The 27,339-nt window shown below is 40.5% G+C and overlaps 1 protein-coding gene across 5 annotated transcripts in view; it reads left to right on the top strand.

Annotated features, from left to right (window-relative positions):
• The window catches only part of STON2 (stonin 2), a 140,827-nt gene that overhangs the window by 25,881 nt on the left and 87,607 nt on the right, over positions 1–27,339 (top strand). For 3 of the 5 annotated variants that reach the window (XM_072963541.1, XM_072963542.1, XM_072963539.1), the window contains exons 2-3: positions 3,460–3,735; positions 5,490–5,765. In XM_072963541.1, the coding sequence (XP_072819642.1) occupies positions 3,648–3,735; positions 5,490–5,765 (364 nt within the window). In that variant the 5' untranslated portion in view covers positions 3,460–3,647. Of the gene's footprint in view, positions 1–718; positions 786–3,459; positions 3,736–5,489; positions 5,770–27,339 lie in introns of those variants that run through there. The other 2 variants (XM_072963540.1, XM_072963543.1) reach the window with 2 other exon arrangements.

Here is a 27,339-nt window from a genome sequence, read left to right as displayed (position 1 = left end):
CAAGGATGCCTTACTCTTCCCTTCTGGTGGTCTGGAACCAAGGGCGTCCTTCAAATCCCAAAACCTGCTCGGTCCCTTATGGTTCCAGCCCTTACGGTCCAACTGTCGCAGCATTTCTGGTATGTCCTCCAGTGGGCAGTTATTCCCAGGTTTGTTGTGTTCGCTGTTCTGAGCATCTCCATCTCCCTGCTAGATGGTGAGCTGCTTGAGGGTCAGTATCTTAAGGGTGCCTGGCACATTTCTACACACACAGGACTCATGACTGCATCCTGGAAATAGATACATCTTATGTCGGTCTTCTAGGTCTCCCATCTTATCAGCCAGCTGCATTCTCCACCCCCCAGCTTTAGTGTGTAAGGTGGGCTGCGGAAGAAGCTTCTCTCTGAAAGGGCAGCCCAGAGAACTTCAGTGAAATTTTTAGTGTCTCTTGGTCAGCACTGTGCTAATTGTGAGTCACTACTCATTTGTGGTGATTCCAAGCCTCACTTTATGATTCATGTTCTAAAAATGGGGTGAGGTTTTTACGGAGAAACCCATTCCAGGGTGAACTTAGCCTCACAATGATTGGGTTTCTCTGTGGGATTCCAGCTGCTTGCCCAGCGCTCCGTAGGGTCTAGCATCTCAGGGTCTGCTGCGTGTAGCTGTTTCATGACAGGTTCCTAGAATCCATTTCACAGGGTTGTGATGGAGGTTCCCAGTAACACTTTTGTTCCACCAGGCTTTCCTGGGACCACTCGTCTGTTACCAGCCCATGTCTGGATCTGGACTGGACAAGCTGAGGAAGGGTAGGTAAATCTTTCGGGCTCTTCTTTTCATTCATACTTCCTGAGTCTTTATCTTGGTCCCTCAGCCGAATGCATCTGTATCTGTAAAGAGGAAGTTGCCTGCTTGACTCCACTTAGCATCTGGGAGAACCGTTCTAAAAAATGACTGTAAAGGGAAATCACTAAAATCAGAATGTGGAAGTGACAGAAAGGGAGGGGTTTCATGAAATTTGCATTCTGGTCCCAAGATTTACAAGGAGGTACACAGCTTGTTAGTGTGAGTCACTTACCTGGGGTCGAAGGCCAGAGCGGACATTTATTAAGAGCTTGGAATGGGGCCTGGCACACAGTAAGCCATCTGTAAACTCACCTGCTATGACTGTCTTCATTGTTACAGACGGTTTTTCACTCCCAGGACTAAGCACTTGGAGTATATTATCTTACTTAATTCTTAGAATTATGAAGTGAGTTTTGCTGTTCTTGCTGCACTGGGGTGAGCTGAGGCTTAAGGACTGTGCAGGACTCACATCCAGGCAGTTGAACTCCTGGGTCTGTCTCAGTCTCTGCTGTTGCTACACCTGATCTCCTTGGGCCTCACATTTTTCATCTGTAAAACTTGAGAGCTGGACTATTCATCTTTAAAATTTTCGAGCTCTAAAATTTCTAGATGTTTCCTCCATTATCTTCACCCTTTTCCTTCTTGTCCCCCCTTCCCCTCCCCCACCCACATTCATTTTGCTGGATTCATCATCACGGGATGGGTGGGATGTCTCCCCATCAAGCTGTGACGCTGCACATGTCAGCTCGTGAGCTTGTATTGTGGCTTTGTCCTTGTTGGCGCTGGTTTACATGCTGCTGTCGTTGGGAGAGGGGGAATCTGACTCTTCAATTTTACCATCTTCTCTTGGCCTGCAGCCATTTATCACATTGAGGGATGCCAACATTTGACGGACTTGAGAAAGGCTTAAGATGGGAGAAGCCCACTAGATCAGCTCTTTGGGTCTGTGGGCTTTGCCTGGTTCTCTGGTGAGATCTGGTTTGGAGCCGTCACTCCCAAGGCTGTTTGCACATGTCTGGTCCCGTGATTGGTAAGAATCTTAGGAGAGGGACTTGCAAGAGAGATTTCTGGGCTTTCCATTCTCTGTACAGCTTGGATACCCTGGCAGATTTCCGTTGAGTTTCACTGATCATTTCATTATGGTTCCATTGTAGTTGATGTTTGTGAAGTACTTTAGCTGGGGGCTAGTCTATTTATAGTCTCTAGTTTTTTGTTTTGTTTTGTTTTTGTTTTTGTTTTTGTTTATGGCTGTGACCCAAAGATAAGAGTGTTTCAGCATCAGAAGACCTGGGCTCAAGGGTTACATCTATCACTTCCTAATGTGGTGCATCTAACACACCTCCTTGTTATGGCCTCTACTTGATTACTCTTTGGTGGTATCTCATTATGCAATAAAAAGAGTCCAATTGTCACTATCCTGGGACGTGTAAATTCTTCCACTTAGATGCCTGGAATAAACATCTTAGGAATCTTAGGACACCAAACAAAGCCCCTGGAAACAACAAAAGTGTTGGATAAGTCACTTAACTTCTCTCTAACTACAGTGACTATTGAATCAAAGTATGGTATGAAAATAGGTTTCTGAAAATTATGAATTCTTTACAAACATTATTTATTTTTAGGAAGTATTGGTCAACAAGACTGATAGTTTTAATTCTGCCCCCCAAAGTAAAAGCTACTAAATGTTTCTATTCTGATTATCCTCAGCATCGATTATTTAATGCAGTTAGTACCCTATAGTAGAATTTCAACATTTTCTTTTTATTATGCACCAGCTAGAAGGCTATGAGTTAAATTTTTCTAGACTAAAATCAATATTATGAGTATTCGGTTAATAAGATCTGATACTGTTCAAGGTGGATGGTAGCTCTTATGTGGAAACATTAATTTTGCATTAATTTAGATTTTACTAATTCATTCTAAGATCAAGAGTTAGGTTCAAGTTGTAAAAAGACACTAATGGTACAAACAATATTGTAAGTCTATTCATTAGCCTTACATGGAACATAATTGCAATGTGACTAAAGGCTAGACTTTTACGTACGAATTCAAACTGGCCTAGAGTAAAAATGTGTTTCTTTAACTCGTATTTTCCTCTGATGCAAATATGCCCTACCCCCTTGCTCCAAGTGAGCAAGATGACTCCATTTCTGTTTTTCTTGATTGGTAAGTCGTGCTTGGAGATACCATCTGGAGATGGTTGGATTTCTGCCAAAGATTTAAATCAGGCTTGCAAAGAGCTACCTGCCTCAGGCAAGAAACTGCACAGATTTGATAGGAAATAACGTGCATTTATTTTGCCATCTGGTAAAGGAAAGCGAAAGCACTTTGAAAAGTTTCAATACTTGTTTACAACGATGGCATTGTATTATAGATAAAAGTATTTCTAAAATATAGTAATTGGGAAAATTTGGGAATCTAATTGCTAAAATTTGTGTGATTGTAGGTCTGATATGAAGGCACATACAGAGATCTCGATGCTAAAGGCAGATATTTCCCTGTTAGAGGTGAGGGCAGGGCAGGGCAGAGAAGGGGAGGGCAGAGATCTCCTCATGGACAGTATTGAAAGCCCTAGACCTGTGTGGTTTGGTTATGTGATGATCATCCCTTTTAATTTTCATTATTTTTTTAAAACAGATTTCTGCTTGGCAGATTCACCAAAGGCAAGAGAGGCTAATCTGCCTGTGTTCTGAGTGCCACCCTCGGCAAAACCCCCATAGCAGACCCCAGGCCCAAGTCCACTGTGCTACCGTACCTCCACCCCAGACGTTGCTCTGGGGTCTGCCTGAGGTCAGCAGCGTGAAGATGACCAGCGCCTTCCCAGCATGACGACCTTGGACCATGTGATTGCTACCCAGCAGTCGGAGTGGGTCTCCTTTAACGAGGAGCCCCTCTTTCCTGCCTCTTCGGAGGGTAAGGAGTGCTTTCACTGCCTAAGGGAAAAGGTTAACAGAGAACTCTGCCTGCTTGTTATGGCTTCTCCTCGATCATCCTGTGGGTGAGATCTTGATATGGAGAAAAAAGAGCCAGTTTGTCACTTTTCTCAGGTGCAGATTCTTCCACCTAGAAGCCTGGAGGAAGCATCTTAGGAACCTTAGGGCCCCAAACAAGGGCTTGGAAACACCAAACGTATTGGCTGCTTCCTTCCAAGGAACATAAGCTTCATGTTTTCAAAGTCCCTTAAACTCAGTCTTTTTGGTTATTACTCCCGACAGCAATTTGGACTGTCCCAATTTTTAAAGCACAGTTGTCAAGAGTGGCGGGTGTTGGAGCTGGATCCCTTGGGCTCCAGCCCTGGCTCTGTCATGCATGAGGGATGTGCCCTTGGGTGGATAATTTATTTAACCTCCCTGGGCAGTAGTTTATCCGTGCAGTAGGGGTAATCACAGTACCACCTCAGCGTGGTTGTGAGGATTAAATGAACTCACAGGTAAAGTGCTTACAGCAGTGACTGGCACATGGAAAGAGCTCAGTAATTTGTCACCCCGATCATGATGAAGGTGGCTAGAGTGAGTTCTGGGGAACTGCGCTCTGGGATGAAGATCAAGGTAGGTTATGGGAGCTATTTACAGAGACTTGTCAGCTGATTCTGTTCCACAGCAGCTGCTACTGCCCCCTGAAATCATCTCAGCTTCATTTACAGCACCTGGAAAGTGTGAGTTTACAGGTGTGCTGTCCAGTAAGGGAGCCACGTGGCTACTGAGTCCTTGAAATGTGGATAGTCTGAATTGAGACGTGCTGTAAGTGTAAAAGGCCTACACTGAATTTCGAGGACCTAGTAAAAGTGAAATGTTTCATTAACAATTTTTTATCAATTACATGTTGGAATTAAACATTTTCAACACAGTGGGTTGAAATATATATTCTTAAAAACAGTTTTACCTGTTTCTTTTCACTTTTTTAAAATGCAGCTACTAGATAATTTTAAATTACATATGTGGTCCACATTTTATTTTTTGGGGACAGTACTTGTCTAAAGGCTTTGATTACATTTGGGTGGACCAGTTTGGCTAGCGATGGGAGAAAGGAGTTTCATATCAGTACTTCCATTTTTTAAAAAAGTTTTCATACAGTAAAATTGACCATTTCTGATCTACAATTGATGAATTTTAACATGTGGATAGATTTGTATAGCCACCATCACAGTTGGGATCTAGTACCTTATTTAATAAATTTTTTGGAAGGCTATTAAATATTCCAGGACCAATGAAGTGATACAAAGCTAGAGGAATGGCCTCGGTGCCACGTTCAGCTGGTCATTAGTGCTGGGTTTGCATGTGTGGCCTGCAGACAGGTGTCATTTGAACTGCATAGAGTTGGAAGTTTGATTTTGAATGTCTCTAGTCCAGACGAAAGCTCTCCTGTTGAGCCACGGTCTTCACCAGTCCCTGCTGGGGTAGGTGGTGGGATAAGAACAGGGAACAAGGCTCCCAGTCTCAGCCTGAATGGATACTGCTATGGACATCCTAGGTTTTAGGAAAACACTCCTCTAGCACAGAGGCAGAGAGGCATGGCTGTTTCTTTGCCCTCACCCACTGTAGTGGTAACTCCTGTGATCACCCCTTGCCTACCCTTTGTTTTTCCTCCATGAGACAGTTCCGAGACAGGGGTCCTGTCCAGTGGCCTTCCTCCTGTGATGTCATGTTGATGTCTTGTGTCTGTTTCAGGTGACACCGAAGAGCACCTCCGAGGACCGTCATCGTCCTCAGACCAGTCTGAGAGCTCCTCCAGAGAAAACCATGTGGTGGATGGAGGCTCTCAGGACCTTTCCCACTCGGAGCACGATGACTCCTCTGAAAAGATGGGCCTCATCTCTGAAGCAGTCTCGCCGCCTGGGAGCCCTGAGCAGCCCCCGCCTGACCTGGCCTCGGCCATCAGCAACTGGGTTCAATTTGAAGACGACACCCCCTGGGCCAGCACATCACCACCTCGTAAAGAAACAGGTAGGTCCCATGGGACAGGTGGCGGGCCTAGAAGGGTTCTCTTAGGTCCGTGCTCACCAGGGATGCTTTTCCATGAGAGAGGCCTGCTGGCTGTCAGAATCCTATTTTGTTTGCTCGAGAGCCCTGAAGCACTGGCCACATAGGCGAGAGCAGAGATCTTATCTGGTTTAATTCTGCAACTAGTTTTTGTTAGCATCAGCATATGGAAGGATTTATGTGTTTTGGGCCACTTCCAGCCTTTTACCCTTGTCCCTAGCTGTTGACCTGTCTCTGGAAGTATGCATATTTATTTCTCTATTAGTGATTGGAACTATATGTAAGCTCTTGATGAGTGTAAATGAATGTCTCTGAGTGTGAACCACCAACCATCTCCAATACAGTCACTGTTTGCATCTAGACGGTCTTGTGTCCCAGAGCTCTTGAATCCAAGTCTTAAGAGGTGGAGACTGTCAGTCATGGTCAGTCTCTTACTTTGTGGGAGAGCCAGGGGAGTTGTCAGTTGCTACCCTGGTGACCTGGCTCCTTACTATGCATGGAAACAGACCAAGGGTGATTGGGATAACCTTTAGGACTGTATTAGTTTTCTGTTTGCTGCTGTAACAAATTACCACAGACCTAGTGGCTCAAACAACACAACTTTATTATCTTAAAATTCTGTAGTTCGGAAGTCCGACATGGGTGTCACTGAGCTGAAATTCCTTTCAGGAGGCCCTAGGGGAGAAACCTTCCTTGCCCTTTCCAGCTTCTAGGGGCAGCCTGCATCCCTTGGTGTGTGGCCTCTCCTGTCTCCAAAGCCAGCAGTGCTGCCTCTCTGTGCCTTTCTTCTGTAGTCAGATCTGCCTCTCACTTGTGCCTTCCTCTCTGTTTTTAAGGACCCTTGTGATTACACTGGGCCCATGAGGATAATCCGGGATTTCCCTGTCTCAGGGTCTTTAATTTAATCGCATCTGCAAAGTCTCTTTGCCGTGTAAGGTGACATATTCACAGGTTCTGGGGATCAGGCTGTGCACTATTTTGTCTACCATAGAGACCTGTTGGCGAAAAGCCAGTTTGGTTTTTGTTGCTGGGTTAACTATTTTGCTACTTTTGATTTTTGAAAACAATTCCTTTGTTTTTCAAATGTGTTTTCAACATCAATAAAAACAATTTTAAGGAAATATAAAGCATAATTCTACTGTTTAACAGATATTCCCATTTTTATATAACCATTTGCATGTTGATGTATACTTTTTGTGTTTAAGCATCAGATCTCTCAGTGAATTGTTGGTGGGAAAGCCACTCAAAGCCATGTGGATGAAATGACAGGTCCAGACAGGCTGCCCAGTCTGGCTAGAGGGAGGAAGTAACCTTTACTGAATACCTAACACTGGCAAGACAGTGGGCTAATTAAGCATTTGTGTATGTGGGGAAAAATTACTGAATGCTGGGTAGTGAATCAGTACAGAAGTATGTTTATTTTTGAAAAGATACATTCACTGAGTATTTATTCTCTTGGACACTGTGCTCAATGCTTAAATTCCATCATCTCATGAACTCTTTGCAACAACCATATGAAGAAGGTATTAATATTATATTCATATGACACATGAGGAGACTGAGACAGACAATGGTTTGGGAATTTGCTCACAGTTGTATGCTAGAAAGTGGCAGGAGAGAGCTTTACCACCCAGCACTGGCCCCAGGATCTTTGAACAGCCCAGGGATGTTCTATGTGATATGTTTGTCTGGATCTTCCTGCTGCTACTGTATTTTCCTCTGCTCCCTCATTCTTGGGGCACTGGGGAGGCAACGGATGGATGGGGTGCTTTCTCCACTCAGTTGCCCTAAAATAGCCATGCCTTCAGATCACTGATTATGTTCAAGGCATTCAGCTTCTTTCATATCTTGTTCCTACCTTACCTTTAGCCTCAAAGATGTCCTGATTGCTCAGAACTGTTTATATGACAGATGGATCAATTTGCTTTAACTCTTTACCACTTATATATTTTTTGCAAAACAAACTTTGGAGTTAGTCATAATTATGTTGCCCCCATCGGACTGAGGATCTTAGCTTGTTATTGATAATGGTTTTGACTTTTAATGAGTTTAAACTTTACATCATTAAAATGTTATCCTTTAAGGCAGATCTCTGGGTTTTTCTAAGACCGTCTCAAATGGTGTGTGGAACCAAAATTATTTTCATAATAATTCTAAGATTTTTTTGCTGTTTTTATTGCATTGGCATTTGCATTAATGGTGCAAAAGCAATGGCAAGTAAAACTTACAGCTTCTGTGTACTCATAGTTTTAAAAAAAGTTAATTTCACTCAATAGCATTGATGAAGTAGTAAAGATTATTAATTTTATTAAATCTGGATCCTTAAATACATCTTTTTGATATTCTCTGTGACAAATTGGGAAATATGCAAAAAACACTTCTGCTCTATGCCACAATATAAGTCTTGAAGAAAAATGGTTATTGTGAAAAAAAAATTGTGTTTGAAAAACTTTTTAATTGAAATGAAAAAAACTTAATTAAAAAAATCAAAATTATTTTTAAATTTTTTCTGAAAAGTCAAAACAGTGTGGAAAAAAAAAATTCTTGATTAACAAAATACCAGCATTTTAAAGACAAGATCCTACCAACCCCTGCCTGACTGCCACACTTCACCCTAATCCTAGCCCTGGTCCAGTAAAACTCTACTTCCAAAAATAGGTAGCTAGCCTGTGGGCCACAGTTTGCTGATTTTATATTTTTTAAATACTGCATTTAAAATGTTATTTAATTACTGAGTTTTTTGGGCACCCACTTAAACTTTGCACCTGGGGCAAGTTCCTGACTGGCCTCACTCCAGTGGCATCCCTGCACTGTACTAAGGATATAGGATTTATTGATATTACTAGAGAACACATCAAGAAATGGCAACTTTCAAGCACATGAAAGCATAATGTTGGCTTGAAAACTGCTCTAACATTACTAATTCCATCTGTTTTTCCATATGAAAATTTAATTCAGCCCTATGGAGAGGGGGCTTTCTACTGAGGGAGGAGCCTGTCGGCTGATTTCCCAGCAGACATGAGACCCGATGTATTTATCCGGCCCCACTTTGGCCAGTGTGTCTAACCTAGGGGACTTTGCAGAGCATCAGGGTGGTAAAGAAAATGGTAATAAATCCCAGGGCCCTATCCCAGCTCTCCTGTCGATGCCCAACTGCCCATCAAGGAACCTACCAAATAAAGGACCACAGGGTACATCCCTGTTAGCTGAACTAGCCTTGCTAAGCAGGCCAGCTAGCTCGTGGGTTTCCTCACGCGGACTGTGTTTAACAGGAAGGAAGAGTGAGTGGTTGGTAGAACTAAGGCCAGGTGGTAAGGAGGAGAACCTGGGCTTCAGCCCACTCAACACGGGTAATGCAGACACCCCCCAGGTTAGACAGTTCCATTCTGGAAACTGTTGGGCAGCTCACATTTTTAACTTGAATCCAAAAGGTTTGGATACATGTGCCCTGTCAGTGACATCACATACATTAACTGCAGACATTCACCCGAATAGCAGTGTGTACGACAACTGTCTTCATAGTGATAGAGACGATCTGAGAACTTTTGTAATCACTGTTGCCTGCTCTATGTAGAAGGATGTTTGCAGATGTGATTAAGTTAAGGATTTTGAGATGAGGAGGTAGTCCTGGATTACCTGGGTGGGCCCTAAATGCAATTATATGTATGTATATAATAGGAGGCAGAGAGAGACTCTGCCCACACAGAGAATGAAGGCAATGCGAAGACAGATCAGAAAGGGATTTGAAGATGCTGGCCTTGAAGACTGGAGTGATGAGGCCGCAGCCAAGGCTGCCAGCAGCCAGCAGAAGCTGGAACAAGCAAGGAACGGATTTTCCCCTAGAGCCTCTGGAGGAAGCATTGCCCTGTTGTCATCTTACTTTTGGCCCAGTGATTCTGATTTCCAACTTCTGGGTTCCAGAACTGTGAGGGACCACATTTCTATTGTTTAAAGCCACCAAGCTTTTGGTGTAGCAGCCACAGGTAACCAACATAGCAAGTCTCCAGAATCTTAAAGTGGAGCCAGGCCGGGAACGAGTCAGTCTGGGCTAGTGGAGCATCTCTAACAGTGCGGACCATTTGTTAGACAGCTGTTCTGTGCTGGCCACTATGCTTCCCCTGCAGAGGGTATAGCCCTCTGCACACTTTTTAAAGTTTATACCACCATGCGTGCAGGTGGTGAAGTTCAGTCAGAACAGAGATTCCATGGAAACTGATTTTTGGCTTCAGCCCTCTTCCCAGTCACATGGGTATTACCAAAATAAATACTCTTTCCTGTAATGTAGTTGCAGTCTCAGTTTATTCCCATTTTATTCCTCGTGTCTTATTTGCTTCCATTAAGTGCCCAGCGCTCTCTGATTGGATGTCTTTGTGTCAGGAGAAAGGGAAAAATTGTGTGTCTTGGACCTGTCCCATGCAGCCTCTCTATGAATATCCTTGTATGAGAAAATCATGATGTTGGCCTCAGAGAAACAGGTGGGAGGATGACAAGGGAGGACTGGTGAGTGCTGTTCCTAGTCTGGATCCCTGGAAGCAAAGAGTGGAGCCTTACTCAGCCAGCTTGTTTCCTGCCAGCGCGTGTGCGCACGCGCGCGTGTGCGCACACACACACACACGCACACACACACACACACACACACTAAGTAGAGAAGTGTTATCCGGGATACTCTTTTCCCCTCCCCTAGTCCCCATGCCTCGACTCTTCCAGTTTTTCTGGCAGATGAAAAGCAAAAAAAACAGAAACAAAGAATTGATCTTTTAAGCTGTGCCATCTAAGAATAAAGCCAAGGAGGGCGTTGGGTTTCAGCCTGGAAGGGGACTGTGCTAGCTGCCTTCATTAAAATGCTGGAAGCTGGAGGCATGGTGGAGTAAGAAACAAAGAGACTGTCATTGGTGGTAAATCTCTTAGTTTTGTGGCATTTAAATGCCACAGGCTGCATTGAGAAGCCAGGGAGTTGTTAGTCGCCACCCTGGTGACCTGGCCACTTACTTTATTGTGCACTGAAGCAGGCCAAGGTTGACTGGATATCCAGGAGCAACAGCTAGTGGGGAAAACAACTCCAGAAATGCTTAAATCCATCAAGGGAGCAACGTTCTTTCGGACTTCCACTAGGGCAGGGTTTGAAGCAAGTGCCATCGTGGTTGGTCTGGGGAAGAGGAGATACGTGATCTCCCTCAGAAAAACAGGAATGAAGTCAGCTGAGTGGCAGAGCCTTTCCATAACCACAGACATAGAGACGAGAGCTAGCACCCGTTCTTTGGACCTGAGGATACTGGGAATGAGAGGGTATATAAGATCATGCCTCTTGAACATTTCGTGAAAGTTGTTTCCTCCATTTAAAGGCCTGAAATGTGGAGAAGGCCAAATGTGGGATTTGGACCTCTGACCCAACCAGATCACATCGATAAATGTTCTCTTCAGAGAGATTTTCACTGGAATCTTAACTGTCAAATGTTTAGACTTTGGACTTACATTAGCACAAGAATACCATTCACATCTCCAGTTTGAGCATGTGGTGTGGTAGATCTGGGCTTTGGTTCTTTCAGAAGCCCTAACAGGCCATCCCTTTAATTCACAGTGTGCAGGTTTGGTATGTGTGGCTATTTATTTTTTGGCTTAAGAATTTCACAGGTTGTAAAGTTTCCCTGGATGTCTATGTTTGCAGAATCATAATTCAGCAACTGTTGATCACTAATGCGATCTGTGGAACCTGCCCAGGAACTTGTAGAATTTACTCTGTGGAAGTGTCACTCTACTCCCTTGATATGCGTGTTACAAGTGATCGGCTTACCAAGCATATTACGAGCTTCCCCTTAGGTAATAGCAGTGGTCTCAGGCCAGCACATGCAGGCCAGCTACTGCTGGAGCAGCCTTAGTCCTACCTCCTTGCACACCTTGGTGCTGCAAGCCATCCTTGTGTTAGTTACTGTGGTGCTTCTCAAGCTTTATGAAAACCTTCACTTCTTTTCTCCTTGAATGACACATCTCTGTCCTGTCGGTCATGGAAACAGTTCTGCCAATTCAAATGCAGCTATAGTAGAAATTGTAAAGTGATTTAAAAATGAAAAAAAAAAAAAGCAGGGATGAATGGGGTGGAGTGGAGGGGGCAGAGGGACACTGGATTTGATCACAGCAGTCAGTGGGTGATTCTTCGGTGCTCTGAGGAGGTCATAAGACACTGGCCTCATGTCACCAAGAACTGAACAGTGAAAAATGTCAAAAAATTTAACTGAAAACTTGTTTGCTGAACTCTGAACTAAATGCATAGATATTCTGTTAAACCATGAGCAGAACCAAAGTGTTAAAAAAAAGAAAAACCGCACACACAAAAACTTCGGGTGAATCTGTTCAAACCAAAATTGAACCTTTATATTGTTCCCTTAAAGAAAGACTTTTGAAAATGAATCTAAACCCAGGTGTATTTTATTCCCATTGGGTCCTTTACAGTAGTGTTTCTGAGTTTGCCTCGTTGCACAGTTTTCCTAACGTCATATGTTGCCTCCTCTGACTTTAAAATTCTACCTTGCACCAGAAAGACTGGAGCTGTCAGCTTCCTGATCACCTAAAATCTTTATAAAGATTCTCTCAGAGCAAGAGCTGATTTCACAGATGTGCATTTTACAAGTGTGCTTAGAATATGTTTGCAAATGCATGCAGACAAATGGACTGAAAGAGCAAAGTTCATCCCCCAAATTAAAAATATATATATATTAAGGCACTATTAACAGCGTGAGGCTTCCTGTTCACTCATCATGTTACGGGCTGACCTTCTTCCACGGACATGGCAATTTTGTGGCGAGGCCAAGGCTGAATTGGACCCATTATGCAGATACTGCAGGATATGCATAATTACAAACATAAAAAAAACTTTGATTTCCGGAACATTTGTCCCACAGCCCAAGCAAAACACTAGCATTCCCTTGTCCTTCAAATGTCTCCCCTCCCAGCTTGGACTGAGGCCTTCCCATTGTGTCTGGGGAAGCTAATTATTTGGGACGAGAGAAAGAGCCACTTGTTTGGGGGAGGACCAGAAATGATGTCAGCCATTTAAGAGGGAGGCAGGGGTGACAGCTGAGAGACTTAATCCTGATGAGCCTGGGGTTAATTTCTATTATGTTTTTCATTCTGGCTACGGGGGATGGGTGGTGGGTGGGAGTCGAGTAAGAGGCCAACCACTGGGTGAATGTGGAGACAAGGCGCCCTGCATTTGGCATGCATAAATATTTCCCTCCTCAACAGAGGAGGTCTTATTTTCTTTTAATACCTTGAATTGTTTTTCTCTGTTTTGAAATGTAATGAATGACCTTTCCGGAATCCATCTCGGACAGTGATGTCCTCAGGAATGAATTTTATCAGAGCCCTTCTTCCAGGGCTGCCTGGTGCCTCTGTGCCCCCCTTCACTGGGCTCTAGGATGCTCTAACCGCCACCTCCCCTGCTGTTTCCCACAATTTGTTTCTGCTCTTGCTGTTCCCTCAGCCTTAGAGCTCTTTCCCCACATTTGCACTCAGAGCTCTGCTCAGCCTCCCCTCCCTCTACCATCTCCCTGCTTTTTTCTGGCTTTAAATGTCTTTACAACCCTGAAATGGGGTTATATACTTACTTGTTCATTGTCACTCTTCCCCACTAGAGGGAAGGGACTTTGTCTCATTTACTCTGTATCCCAGACCATGGTGCATGGAACTTAACAGGCGCTCATTTTGTACTTGTTGGATGAATGGATGAAAAGGGGAGAGATGTCTATGAAACCTGCTGCGGACAGACTGCTGTTTATGTGAGTAATGGGCTGTTAGGAGGAACTTGAAGGATGGCTTCCTCAGTAAAGTGTTTTTTTTTTTTTTTTAACAAAGTAGGCAAAGAAACTAGACCAGCTTCTTCCTCATCACGCCCTTTTCTTACCAGTTGATTGTTAGCATCAGTTTTTGATTTCCCATTTTATGCACACAGTATATACATACACATGCCACATGCATACACATAGATACATGACATATATGGACATAACATATGCACATACCGTGTACTCATGCACATACAGCGTACTTTTACATAGGCACACATATAACATATACACTTACATATATACCCATATAACATAGACACCTAACATAACAAATACATATTTTACTAAAACTCCAATATTCTCTTCCAGCTCAGCCTGGGGGCCATGTGGCCTGTTGCACCCTCACCCTCAGCATGGGACACGAAGCACAAAAAATTGCCCAAGCATGCATTAATTAACTAGTTCATTCATGCAAAAAATATTAGGTGTTGGGAATGCAATTATGAGAAAGTTGGACACAGTCCCTGTTCTCCCCAAGGTTACCTAACAGTCAGGCAATCTTGTTGCCATGAGGCCTTCTGGGGTGAGAAGAGCATCTCTGAACCGGTCCTGGGACAGCTGCGTCATATTGCCAGCTATGAAATAGCACGTGAGCCACAAATGAAGCGTCGAATCAGATCTATTTTGTATTCGTGGTTGGGTGCGTTTACAGTGTTGGAAAAATCATTTAGCTCTAGTGAGTAAACATTGAATCATAAATAAAGGACATGGCATAAAAATGTGTAAGTATTTGAAATTTTTGTCTACCCAGGATTCCAAAGGATTAAAAGAGAGAAAGGTATTATATTTGCTATATTACTTGTTTTAGCTGACAACTTGTACGTTTATTATTTATTCAACCAATGGACTATGTACCAGTCATTGTTCACGGCACTGGGGATACAGTGGGATATTCCTGCCTCATGGAGTATACATTCTGCTGGGGAAGCCATACCAAAAACACAATCAAGAAGTAGATCCAGTGTGTGTTAGATAATGTGTTAAGTGGGAAGAAGTGAAAAATGAGGCAAAGAAAGGGTACAGGGTGAGGGAGGTTATGAAAATTAAGCAAAGGTCAGGGAGTGACTGAACAGTAACTTTTGAGTGAAGACTCGGGAGAAATGAGAAGAAAGCCTTGCAGAAATTGGGGCAGGAGCCTACTAGGAGGAAGGAACTATAAGTGACCAGACCCTGGGGAGATGGCCATGTTTGTGGTGTGTGATTTGAGTGGAGTGAACTGGGGAGAAGTTCAAGAAGGAGATGTACCAGAGAGGTTGTGAAATCCTTGAGGGCACAATGAGCAGTTTGATCTTTATTTACTGTGGGAGAGATGGGAAGCTATGGGAGGGTTTTGAGCCAGTGGTGTGATCCAACTAGTCTTGAAGAGATAGTTCTATCAAAACTGTATGGCCGCTCTGTTGAGAGCAGACTGAAACGAGGACAAATGGAGAAGCGGGGAGGCCACTGCATTGATCCAGGGGAGAATGGTGTTTGGGACCAGGGTGGTAGCCTGGAGATGGTGGGAGTGATTGGATTCCAGGCATGTTTTGAAGGTAGGACTAACAGAAGTTGTGATGGACCAAATGTGAGCAGAGTCAGGGTTTTGTTCTGAGCACGTGAAAAGGTGAAGGAGCTGCTGTGGAAGGGATAGTAGGCACTTAGTTTCCTACTTGTAAAGTCAGTGATCTAAAGCAAGATTGCCAGTAGATCTGGACATAAGCTTGGGTCTGGAAGTAACTACCACTTCACCGTTTTTGAGTGCTTCCTTTGCACCAAGCACTTTTTCAGGTGCTTTGTCACTATTAACCAAATCCCTTTAAGAAGTGGGCACTATTTTCAGCTCCATTTTACAGGTGAAAACAGAGAAAAACAGAGTTATTGTCACTTGCCCCAGGCTACAGGGCTGAATGTGGGACATGAACCAGGCAGTCTGGATCCAGGGTCCTTTCACACAACCTCATCGGAAAGGAAGGAAGGCAGATTTTTTCAAAAAATTAATTTTTTTAGTTAATCTTTTTTGGGGAGAGGTAATTAGGTTTATTCATCTATTTATTTAATGGAGGTACTAGGGCTTCAACCCAGGACCTTGTACGTGTTAGGCATACACTCTGCCACTGAGCTACATCCTCCCCACCTTGGGAAGGCAGATTTTTATCTGTTTTCCATTTTATTCCTTGCTGGATGGATGTGGTTATGAGGCATCATGATAACAGCAACCTGCTGCTATCTGGCCCAGCTGTAGAGGTCTGGCCCTGGGGAGAAGAGTCGGCTCTGGACTCAGTACTTTGTCTCACTTCTCAACTGGCCTTATGGCTTGAGGATATTCAGTTCAGAACCTAAGTAAAATGATTTATCTAAGATTTCTAAGCTGGTAAGTAAATAAAGTGTATGAGACCAAATGAGAGCAGTTTGTCCCCCACAGTAGAGACTGTGCCTCTAGCAGGCGCATTATACTCTTAGTTTGTCTTTCAAGGGGAACTTGGGAGTTTTATCTAACAACCGTGAAGTTAGCTGTGAAAACACAAATAGTGAAAATAGCTTCCTTTCTCAGATAGTCTTTTGATATGTGGTTTTAATAAGCTTTATTAACTATCAAGTAAATACAAAGAAACATATCTAAAATGTATATTAAATTACGAAGAATGACAGTGCAACCTCTCATCCCGTTTAATAAATAGAATTCTGTCATCACCCAGAAGCTCCCATGTTTCCCTACTGATCACGACATCCCATTTCCAGGCATCCTCTTCCTTCCTCCTCCATCACCACCTCCCTGGGTTTTGTGATAACTGCATTGCTTTTCCTAACAGCTTTCCTACCTACACATGCGTTGAGAATGATATAATTGAATTTCATGTTTTTGAACTTTATATAAACGGAATAACACTGCATGTATTATTCTGTGGCTTGCTCCTTTTACATAACGTTATTTGTGAGATTTTTCCATGTCATTACCTGTAGGTACAGTGTTTATTTCATTATATATACACACACACACACACATATATGTGTGTGTGTGTGTATATATATATTTTTCCATTTCCAGTAGTGGTGTATTACATTTCAGTGATAGACCACAATTCATTTACCTTTCTGTTAGTGGTGGATACTGAAGTTATTAAGGACATGTTTCTGTGAGCATGCTTTTTGTCTTTTCTGTGACCATTCTGAACACACACCCTGGTGAACACATGCAAGTGATTCTCTTGTGTAAAAGCAACAGAAGGGAACTGCCGGGTTGCAGGGTGTGTTTATCCTCCACTTTATCAGGTAACTTTAGCACCAACCTGTTTTCTGCAGTTTACTCCGACTCCACGCCGCCACCTACACTGGGATAGTCAGAATCTCTATTTTTGTCACTGAGAGGCTGGAAGAAGGGGAGTGGGGGAAGAGTAATGGCATCTCATGTGGTTTTCATTTGCATTTCCTAGATTACAAATGAGATTGCTTCTTTTTTTTTTTTTTTGGTTTTTGCTTTCTTTCTGTTTCTTTTTCTCTGTTTCTCTCTCTCTCTCTCTCTTTCTTTCCCATTTTGATTTTTTTCTTTCATAAAATGCCCATTCAAGTACTTTCTTGGAGATGTCTCCCTTTTCCTTGCAGATTTCTAGGCATTCTTTGTGGATATCCTTCTAGGGTTCCTTGTGGATGTGAAGATGTTATCTCCTTCCAGGTGGATGGTCTTTTCACTCTTTATGGCACCTTTCAGTGGAAAGAAGTTCTTAATTTTAATGATATGCAATTTGTTTATTTTTCTCTTAGGCTCTGTGCTCTCTTTGTCTTGATAAGGAAAATATTTCCCTACCCCAAAGTCATGACCATATTTAGCTGTATGTCTTCTATAGTATATCTTGGGTAGCCTTTCACACTTTGACATTCAACACACTTAGAACTGATTTTCCTGGATAGTGTGAAGTAGGAGTCTAATTTCATTGTTTTTTATATAGTAGTATTTTCCCAATATTATTTCTATAATTTATTTTAATGAATATTTATAAATATATTTATATCATTAAGATTTGATTCCATTCATGTCTAAATAGTGTGATTTTGCTTAATACGAGGGAAAAAAACATGCTAGGATTTTGGCAGTGCATAACTCTATAGTCCAGTTTAGGGGGAGTTAACATCTTTACATCATTAATTCCTTCAATCCCTAAATATAGTCTATCTCTTCACTTATTTAGGCCTTCTCTATGGGTCTGTTAATAAACTTTAGAAGTATCTCCTCTGAGACCTTACACATCTTTTGTTAGATTTATTACTACGTACACTTCATATTTTCTGTCGCTGTTGTAAATGCTATCTTATTTTAAATTTCATTTTCTAAATATTTTTTGCTGGTTAAAAACTTTTAAATATTTTTTCTTTGCAAAAGACCCTGTTCAGAAAATACAGACACACTCATGTGTGCTGGTGGAAGTAGAAAATGGTACAGCAATTTCTGGAAAACAGTTTGGTAGTTTCTTATAAAACTAGATATACAGTTACCATATAACTCAGCAATTATACTCTTCGGCAAATGCAAACTTATGTTTATACAAAGACTTGTACATGAATGTTCATAGCACATTGATTTATAATAGCCAAGAACTGGAAACAACCCACATGTCCTTTAGCAGGTGAATGGTTAAACTGACTGAAGTACATATGTACCGTGGAATATTACTCAGCAATGAAAAGGAAGTAATTGATACTTTCAACAACTTCAGTGAGTGTCAAAGACATTATGCTGAGTGAGAAAAGTCAATTCTGAAAGGATACATACTGCATGATTGCATTTGTTTAGCATTCTTGAAATGACAAAATTATAGAAATGAAAAACAAATTAGTGGTTGCCAAGACGTAGGACCCAGGCATGAGGAGAAGAGGTGGGAGTGGATATAAAAGGGCAACATGAGGGATCCCTGTGGCAGTGGAACTGTTCTGTATCTTGTCTACGGTGGCGGATACACAAATCTACACATTGATAACATTACAGAGAGCTAAATACACACAGAAACACATGCACCGCATGTAAAACTGGGGAGATAGGAATAAGACTGGCGGATTGTATTAACATCAGTTTCTGAGTTGTGATGTTCTACTGGTAAGTGGTGGGAATTCAAAGGAAAGGATGATTAGAGGGGGAGAAACATGTAAAAAGACTTCTTAGATGGGCAATAGTTTAAAAAAAGTTGAGACTGTGTTAAGCCAAGCTTGTATTAGACAAACTCTAGTTATGATTTAATTATCCTTTTCATAGATTACTACATTCTCTCTGATAATTTGTTTGGGATTCTTATATCGATGTGATTGAGATTGGTCTGTAATTCTTATTTTGGAGGATATAAATATAAAGAGGTACACTTTGTCAGGTTTTGATATCAGGAAATGCTAACTTCATAGAATGAGTTAGTGAGTGGTTGTTTTTGTACTCTGGAATAGTGGAAGATTGGAATTTATTTTTCCTCTGAAGTTTAATACAGCTTTACAGTAACCACCTGGCCTGACATTTTCCTTGTGAGAAGATTTTAAGGACTGATTCACTTTATTTAGTGGTTATTGGATGTCAGTGTTTGTTTTAGGGGGGAGGATTAGATTGATTGATTGATTGATTGATTGATTTAATGGAGGTACTAGGGATTGAACCTGGGGCCTCATGCATGCTAAGCATGTACTGTAACCACTGTGCTATACCCTCTCCCAAAGTCAGGTTTTTAACTTGCTTCTCAGATCAGTTTTGGACAATTATGCTTTCCTACGACTTCTCTAATTTTACCTATATTTTCAAGTGTATTGGTGTAAAGACAGGCATTTTCCCCTCATTGCCTCCTTAATCTCTATAGCACTTGCATTTTATGTATCCTTTTTCATTCTTAATGTTATTTATTTGTGCTTATTTTTTTCTTGACAAATTTTCAATTCTGTTAGTCTTCTCAAAGAATCTTTTACCCATGTGTTTTTTAAAATTTCAATAATTTATGCTTTTATGTTTGTTATTTCCTTTTTTCTAACATCGTTGGATTTATTTTGCTGCTCTTTGTAACTTGATTAGTTGGAAGTTTTTTTTTGTTTTTTTTTTTTTACATTTTTTATTGATTCATAATCATTTTACAGTGTTGTGTCAAGTTGGAAGTTTATTACATTACATTTAAGTTCTTTTCTCATAGAAGCAGTACAACTTTTTTCCCCATGAGTTCTTTTTTTATTATTATTTAAAGAATTTTTTAAATTAGACTATAGTCAGTTTACAATATTGTATCAGTTTCTGGTGTACAGCATAATGTTCAGTCAAACATACACATAAGTATATTCGTTTTCATATTCTTTTCCATTATAGGTCACTACAAGATACTGAATATCATTCCCTGTGTGATGCAGAAGAAACTTCTTGTGTATCTGTTTTATATATAGTAGTTGTTAGTATCTGCATATCTCAAACTCCCAATTTATCCCTTCCCACCCCCTTCCCCCCTCACCCCCATAACCATTGCTATGTCTGTGAGTCTGTTTCTGTTTTGTAAATAAGTTCATTAGTGTCTTCTTTTTCTTTTTAAGACTCTACATGTGAGTATTGGTGTTCTTTCATATGGTATTCTTTCTCTTTCTGGCTTACTTCACTTAGAATGTGAAGTAAGGTTCATCCCTGTTGCTGCAAATGGCATTATTTTATTTTATTTTTCATGGCTAAGTAGTATTCCATTGTTTACATATACCACAGCTTCTTTATCTACTCATCTGTCACTGGACATTTAGGTTGTTTCCATGTCTTGGCTATTGTATATAGAGCTGCTATGAACATTGGGGTGCAGGTATCTTTTCAAATTAGAGCTCCCTCCAGATATATGCTCAGGAGTGGGATTGCTGGATCATATGGTCTGTTTTTAGTTTTTTGAGGAATCTCCATGCTAGTTTTTATAATGACCTCGCCAAACTACATTCCCACCATCAGTATGGGAGGATTCCTTTTTCTCCACACCCTCTCCAGCGTTTAACGTCTGTGGACTTTTTAATGCTGGCCATTCTGACGGATGTGAGGTGATACCTCATTGTAGTTTTGATTTGCATTTCTCTGATAATTAGCGATATTGAGCATTTTTTCATGTGCCTCTTGGAGTTGCTTGTTTAGGTCTGCCCATTTTTGGATTGAGTTGTTTGGTTTTTGTTATTAAGCTGTATGAGCTGTTTATATATTCTGGAAATTAAGTCCTTGTGAGTCTCGTCATTTGCAAATATTTTCTCCCATTCTGTAGGTTGTCTTTTTGTTTTACTTATGGTTTCCTTTGCTGTGAAGAATCTTGTTAAGTTTAATTAGGTCCCCTTTGTTTATTTTTGCTTTTATTTCTGTTGTCTGGGTAGACTGCCCTAGAAGAACATTATTCAGATTTATGACAGAAAATGTTTTGCCTATGTTTTCTTCCAGGAGGTTTATAGTGTCATGTCTTATGTCTAAGTCTTTAAGCCATTTTGAGTTTATTTTTGTTTATGGATTGAGGGGAGTGTTCTAATTTCACTGATTTACATACAGCTGTCAGTTTTCCCAGCACCACTTCCTGAAGAGACTGTCTTTTCTCCATTGTATAGTCTTTCCTCCTTTGTTGAAGATTAATTGACCATAAGCTTGTAGGTTTATTTCTGGGCTCTCTATTCTGATCCATTGATCCACATGTCTGTTTTTGTGCCAATACCATGCTGTTTTGATGACTGTAGCTCTGTACTATTGTCTGAAGTCTGGGAGGGTTGTTCCTCCAGCTTCAGTTTTTTTCTTCAGTATTGCTTTGACAATTCTGGGTCTTTTGTGATTCTTTATACATTTTAGGATTATTTGTTCTAATTCTGTGAAAAAAGTCCTGGGTAATTTGATAAGGATCACATTAAATCTGTAGATTGCTTTGGGTAGTATGGCCATTTTAACAATATTGATTCTTCCAATCCAAGAGTATAAGATATCTTTCCATTTCTTTAAGTCATCTTTAATTTCCTTAATCAATGTTTTGTAGTTCTCTGCATATAAGACTTTCAGCTCCTTGGTCAGATTTATTCCTCAGTATTTTATTTTTTGGGTGTGATTTTAAGAGATTGTTTCTTTACTTTCTTTTTTTGATATTTCATTGTTAGTATAAAGTAAGGAAACTGATTTCGGTATGTTAACTTTGTACCCCATCTTTTCCTGATAGTACTGTTTACCCGCATTCTTAAAGTTTTCCCAAATAGTGTTTTCATTATTCTTTGGTTCGGAATATTTTCTAATATTCATTAAGATTTCTTCTTTGACCAAGGAATCATTTAGAAGTATGTTTGTTAATTTCTAAATTTTAAGTTATCTTGTATCTAGTTTAGATAAATAGATACTAGTTTTCTAGATAACTGATTTAGATAACTAGATACTCAACTGTATTGTGATCAGTGTTCATGGTCTATTTGATAGCAATTTTTTGGAAATTTGTTAAAACTTGCTACATGTCATAGCTGTGGTCACCTGTTATAAAAGTTCTAGGTGTGATTATAAAGGCTATGCATTCTTCACCTGCTGAAGTGCAGTGTTCTGTGTATGACCATTGGATTGGCTTGTTCACTTTGTTATTTATGTATCTTCTGTTTCCTTGCTGATTTTTTTGCCTGCTTGATCTGTCAGTTACCAGTAGAGGTACATTTTAAAATCTCCCATTATGATGACGGGCATTTCTTGTCTTCTGTAGTTCTGTCAACTTTTACATTAATAGTAAATAAATTTACTATTAAATATATGTAAATTTAGAACTATAATTATATATTTCTGATGAATTAAAAATTTTACTTTTTTTAACATTTTTTATTGATTTATAATCATTTTACAATGTTGTGTTAAATTTTACTATTTTGTTGTAACATACTCTAACAATGCTTTTTACATTAAAATCTATGTTCTCTAATATATTGTTTCTTTTCATTAATATTTTGTCTTATATGGCTTTCTTTTCCCTTTAATTTCATGATTGATGAATCTTTATATTTTAGATATGGCTTTTATAAACATGCATTGGATTTTATTTTTTATTTAGCCTGGCAGCCTTTTTCTTTTAACTGGAACATTTAGTCCACTTATATTTATTATTAGTTAGTGATACAGTTTTGTTTCTATCATCTCCTGTTTCTGTTCTTTTCTCACCTTACTTGTTTTGAGATTAGTTGTCATTTTTGTTTGTCTGCCCTGTCCTTATTTTATCCTTATTCTTTGAAGATGTCTTCATTGAGTAAATGGTCCTATTTGATAATTTTTTTTTCTATTTGCACCCTGAAATATCCATTGGTTTTTCTTGCTATTGAGAAAGTGGCAGTCAGTCTAATCACATTCCTTTGAAAGAAATCTTATTTTCTCTCTGGTAGCTTTTAGGATCTTCTCTTTGTCTTTGGTCTCACAGCTTTGATATCTACTTGTGGAGTTATTTTTGGTTGCCATGTTGAGATACCTTGGGACTTCTAATCTGACAAGTAAAATCTTTCATAAATGTGGGGCCAACTGATGTCCTTCGAAGTCCGATGGCCCCCATTCCTGGGCTCTCGGATGTCTGCCTGTGATCCCTCAACAGATAAAGTACATTCTTTACTGGGTGTGTTTGCCCTAACAAACTAATAGCCCTGGGTAATGCCTCATCTTGTAATAGCTCAGGCGGGTTTGTTTCAGTCCACATCTCCACCTTATGAGTCATAACCCACTGCCCTTCATGAACCCTAAATTCTTACCTCACCTCACCTACAGCCAGTAAGAGACTTGTGCACAAACCAGTCAGGCACTTTGCAACCCAACCTTATGAAACACCCCAATAACTGGCCCTCGGTGCTCACACAATGCACCTCTCAACCTGTGGTCCACTGTTGTCTATGGCAGCGTACCCCTAATAAACTCCTTTTCTATTCCATATTTTTTCTCTGGTAAATACTTTTACCAACCTGTGTGCGTCACCATGTTACTGATAGGCTGCCCCATTCTGCCTCACACAGTGAATTCTGGGAAATTGTCAGTCAGCATTGTTTCAACTATTGCCTTAGGAACTCAGGTTAGATGTCTATGGGAACTTCATACTCTGTCCTCCATGGGTTTTAATCTCTTTCATAATTTCATCTCTTTGTCTCCCTATGCTGTCCAGTCAATTCTGTATTTATAGTGTTACTGAACCAAACTTGGGTCTGCTTGTCTGCTATACAGCAATGCCAATTTTCTAATGCTGGGTTGTGGTAAAGGAAAGTACAGCGTTTTGCAGGGTGCCATGCAAGGAGAATGTGCAGCTTATGCTCAGAAGACCCCAACTCTCCAGTGGCTTTCAGGAAAGGGTTTTTAAAGGCAACAATTTGGGTGAGGGTTGCAGCTCATGGACTTTCTTCTAATCGGTTGGTGGTGGAGTAACAAGGTGATGTTTTGGGAATCTTAATCACCAACCTTCTGCTTCCAGCCAGCTGGGGTCTATATGCTTGTGGTCAGCATGTAGTTACCGTCCTCCACTTGAGTGGGGGCCTTAGTTTCTACAGACCAACTCAAAAGATTTGTGTCAGATTGTTATGTATATTTCTTGAGGAGGAACTAGGACTCTGTTTTCTGCTGAGCTGTTGTTTAAGCTATCATTGGTTTTCTGCTTGACTGCTTTTCCTTTGTTTCTGCATTCCCTCACTTCCCTAATTAGTAACTGCTTGAGTCTGCTCTTTGGAACTCAGGGAAGGCCTATGAGACTAAACCCTTTTTCAATAAACAAGGAATGGAGGACAAAGAGGGGCTTTTGTACCAGAGAGGGACCTGAAGGATCCTGCTCTGTTTTAGTAGTAAGTATTTTAACTGAGTCACTTTGCATACACCTGAAACTAACATTGTAAATCAATTACAGTTCAATAAAAAATAAAATAAAATAGTATTTTTTCTTCCAAAGTTCATTTAGTTCTTTTTGAATTCTATGTGCTCCTTTCTCAATATTTTCTTTTCTTAGTTTCTTGTTTTCTTAAATGTATTAAACATACTTATATTTTATGCTTAATAATTCTAGTGTCTGAATTCTTTGTAGGTCTGATTCTGTCTGCTTCTTCCCTCCAGTCCTCCCTCCCCTCTCACATACCTTGCTGGCTGTTATTCATGGTAAATTGATTTCTTATGTATTTCGTGATTTATTTATTCATGATTTTTAAAATTTTAATGTTAGTTTTAATTTTTTTTTACCATGTGCTCACCAACTGAGGAACATTCTGTGTGGGAAGGCTGGTTTTAAAGGATCTTTCTCCAGAAAGGATTAGTAGTTGCTTTTCCCTGGTTTCTAAGGCTGCTATCAACTTGGAAATACTTCAGCCACTTTCTCAGACTGGCAGCTTTTCAGACCACACAAGTAGCTTTAGCTGCAAACTCCTATATGTGACAACTTGTGGTTATAAAGTCTCAGATTTTTTTTTTTCACTAACTTACTCCCAGGCTTAAGGAGGCAGTTGCCTTTCCTATCCTTAGCTTAGGGTTATTAGTGGAGGGATGTTCCTAATTTACCTTTTAGCTTAGCTCTTTGAGAATTCCAGCTTTGTGCAACAGATCTTCTGCTAAATTTTCCATCTCGAGTAAGCCTTAGGATTTTCTCCCCTTTCTCGTTGTAGGCAGGAAGAAATTTTCCCTCTCCTCTTTTAGATTCTTCTGACTGGTCTAGGAATTAAATTAACTGAGACAGATTAACAGAATAAAATCAAACAAAAGGTTAATAACATGAAAACATGGGAGAGACCCAGAAAAACTGAGTAACTTGTCATAATGACTGAAACTTTCACCTTTTATACCGTCCTCAGCTAAATACAAAAGAGGATGTTGAGGTCGGGGGAGAGGTTACCAGGAAAAGCAGAGTAAACAAGGCTGATTATGCTACTGGTTTAAGTCCAAGCCTTCTCCGCTGATAACAGTTTCTAGAGATTTGGTCATCCTCCTCTTCTAGGTATGGCATGAGGGAGACACCTTTACAAAAGAGATTTCTGTTACAAATGTAAATTTTTTTTAAAAGGGTAGCTCCTCTTTGGTTTTCAGAATTTTTCCCCTGTCTTCGGTTTCTTAGAAAATAACCAGCTTAAAATAATTAATATGCCAGAGACATCTTTTAGGGTGGCAAATTCTGCTCCCCTACACCTTCTTCACAAGAGGTTGAAAAAGTTGAAACTTAGTTTGTACTGGTTTGTACAAAATCCTCAGAGTGTGAAAATCAGGTTGTGCGCTCTGCTTATCATTTCTGGGTTCCAGCTTTCACTTGGCCTCTCATAACTCTTTACTTTCTTGCCTGCCCTGTAGTGTATTTTAAATAGTGTTGTTACATTTACCTAATACTTTAGTTATATTTCCACAGGAGTTCAGCGTCTATTCTACAATACTGTAGGAAATGGCAGTCCTGTGATAAAACTTTTACAAGTTCAGTTTTGCTTTTGCTTTTTTCAGTTGTTTCTCTTTCCTTTCCTTTCCTTTCCTTTCCTTTCCTTTCCTTTCTTTTCCTTCTTTCTTTCTTTTCTTTCTTTCTTCCTTTCTTTCTTTCTTAGTGTTTTATTGTTTTTCTATGTTTGTTTGGGAGTTTTATAGGTAAAATTTCAGTTTTAACAATCTATATTTAGTATAAATTGTCTGTATATAGACTGTTATGGAAAGATTTGTGGTACTTCTTTTTTGTTTGTTTGCTGGGGTTTTTTGGGGGGGAGGTAATTAGGTTTATTTATTTTAATTTAACTTTTTTTCTTTTTTTTCAATGGGGGTACTGAGGACTGAACTCAGGACCTCATGTATGCTAAGGAAACACTCTACCACTGAGCTATACCCTCCCACCATGGTACTTCTATTGACATAACCAACAAATACTTACTGAGTGCCTCCTTTGCACCAGGTACTATTCTAGGAAAGGGGGCTTGAGCAGAGGAGAAATAATTTTTTCTCTACCCTTCTAGTTGAGAATCCCATATAATAAAAAATTAATAGGAGAAAAAGAAACAGAAGTTTAATAGCATGTATACTCCTGTAACTGGATAACTCCCCAAAATAACCCAAGCCATCACCAGCTAAAGGCAAAGAGGATGCTGGGGGTAGGGAAAGGCCAGTTTGGGGAGGCTTTTAGGAAAAGCCCAGGAAACAAGGGTAAGGCTGTTATGCGGATTTAAGTCCTCGTCCACTGATAAAGGGTTTCAAGAGATTTGGCCCTCCTCCTTTTCCTGGTACAGAGAGGGAGACAGCCTTACAAATGGAGATTTCACTTAAAAATGTGAATATCCCTTATGAAGGGGTAACTTTCACTCAGTTTTCAGAGCTTCTGCCTAGTCAGCTATTTCTTAAAAATAATCAGCCTAAAATAATCCTTAGGCCAAAAAGGCATATTTTGGGGTGGTAAATTCTGCTTCCCTTCAGGGTACAGAAGTGAACAATAGTAGACCAAGACCCCTGCCACCAAGGAGCTTGAGTTCTAGTGGGGAAGATTGGATATTAGTATGTTAGATATAACACTAAGGAGAAACAAAGCAGAGGAGAGTTCTTGCCTCTTTGGAGAAAACAGCTCAGGAATATCTCACTGAGAGGGTGACATTTTTAAAAGAAAATGGGGTGTGAGCCATGAGCACTCCCGATGTTAGATATAACACTAAGGAGAAACAAAGCAGAGGAGAGTTCTTGCCTCTTTGGAGAAAACAGCTCAGGAATATCTCACTGAGAGGGTGACATTTTTAAAAGAAAATGGGGTGTGAGCCATGAGCACTCCCGAAAGAGAAAAGACCTGTAT

This window comes from Vicugna pacos, chromosome 6, assembly GCF_048564905.1.
Source record: "Vicugna pacos chromosome 6, VicPac4, whole genome shotgun sequence".
Taxonomy (NCBI): Eukaryota; Metazoa; Chordata; class Mammalia; order Artiodactyla; family Camelidae; genus Vicugna; species Vicugna pacos.
This window is presented reverse-complemented; position numbering and strand designations above follow the sequence as displayed.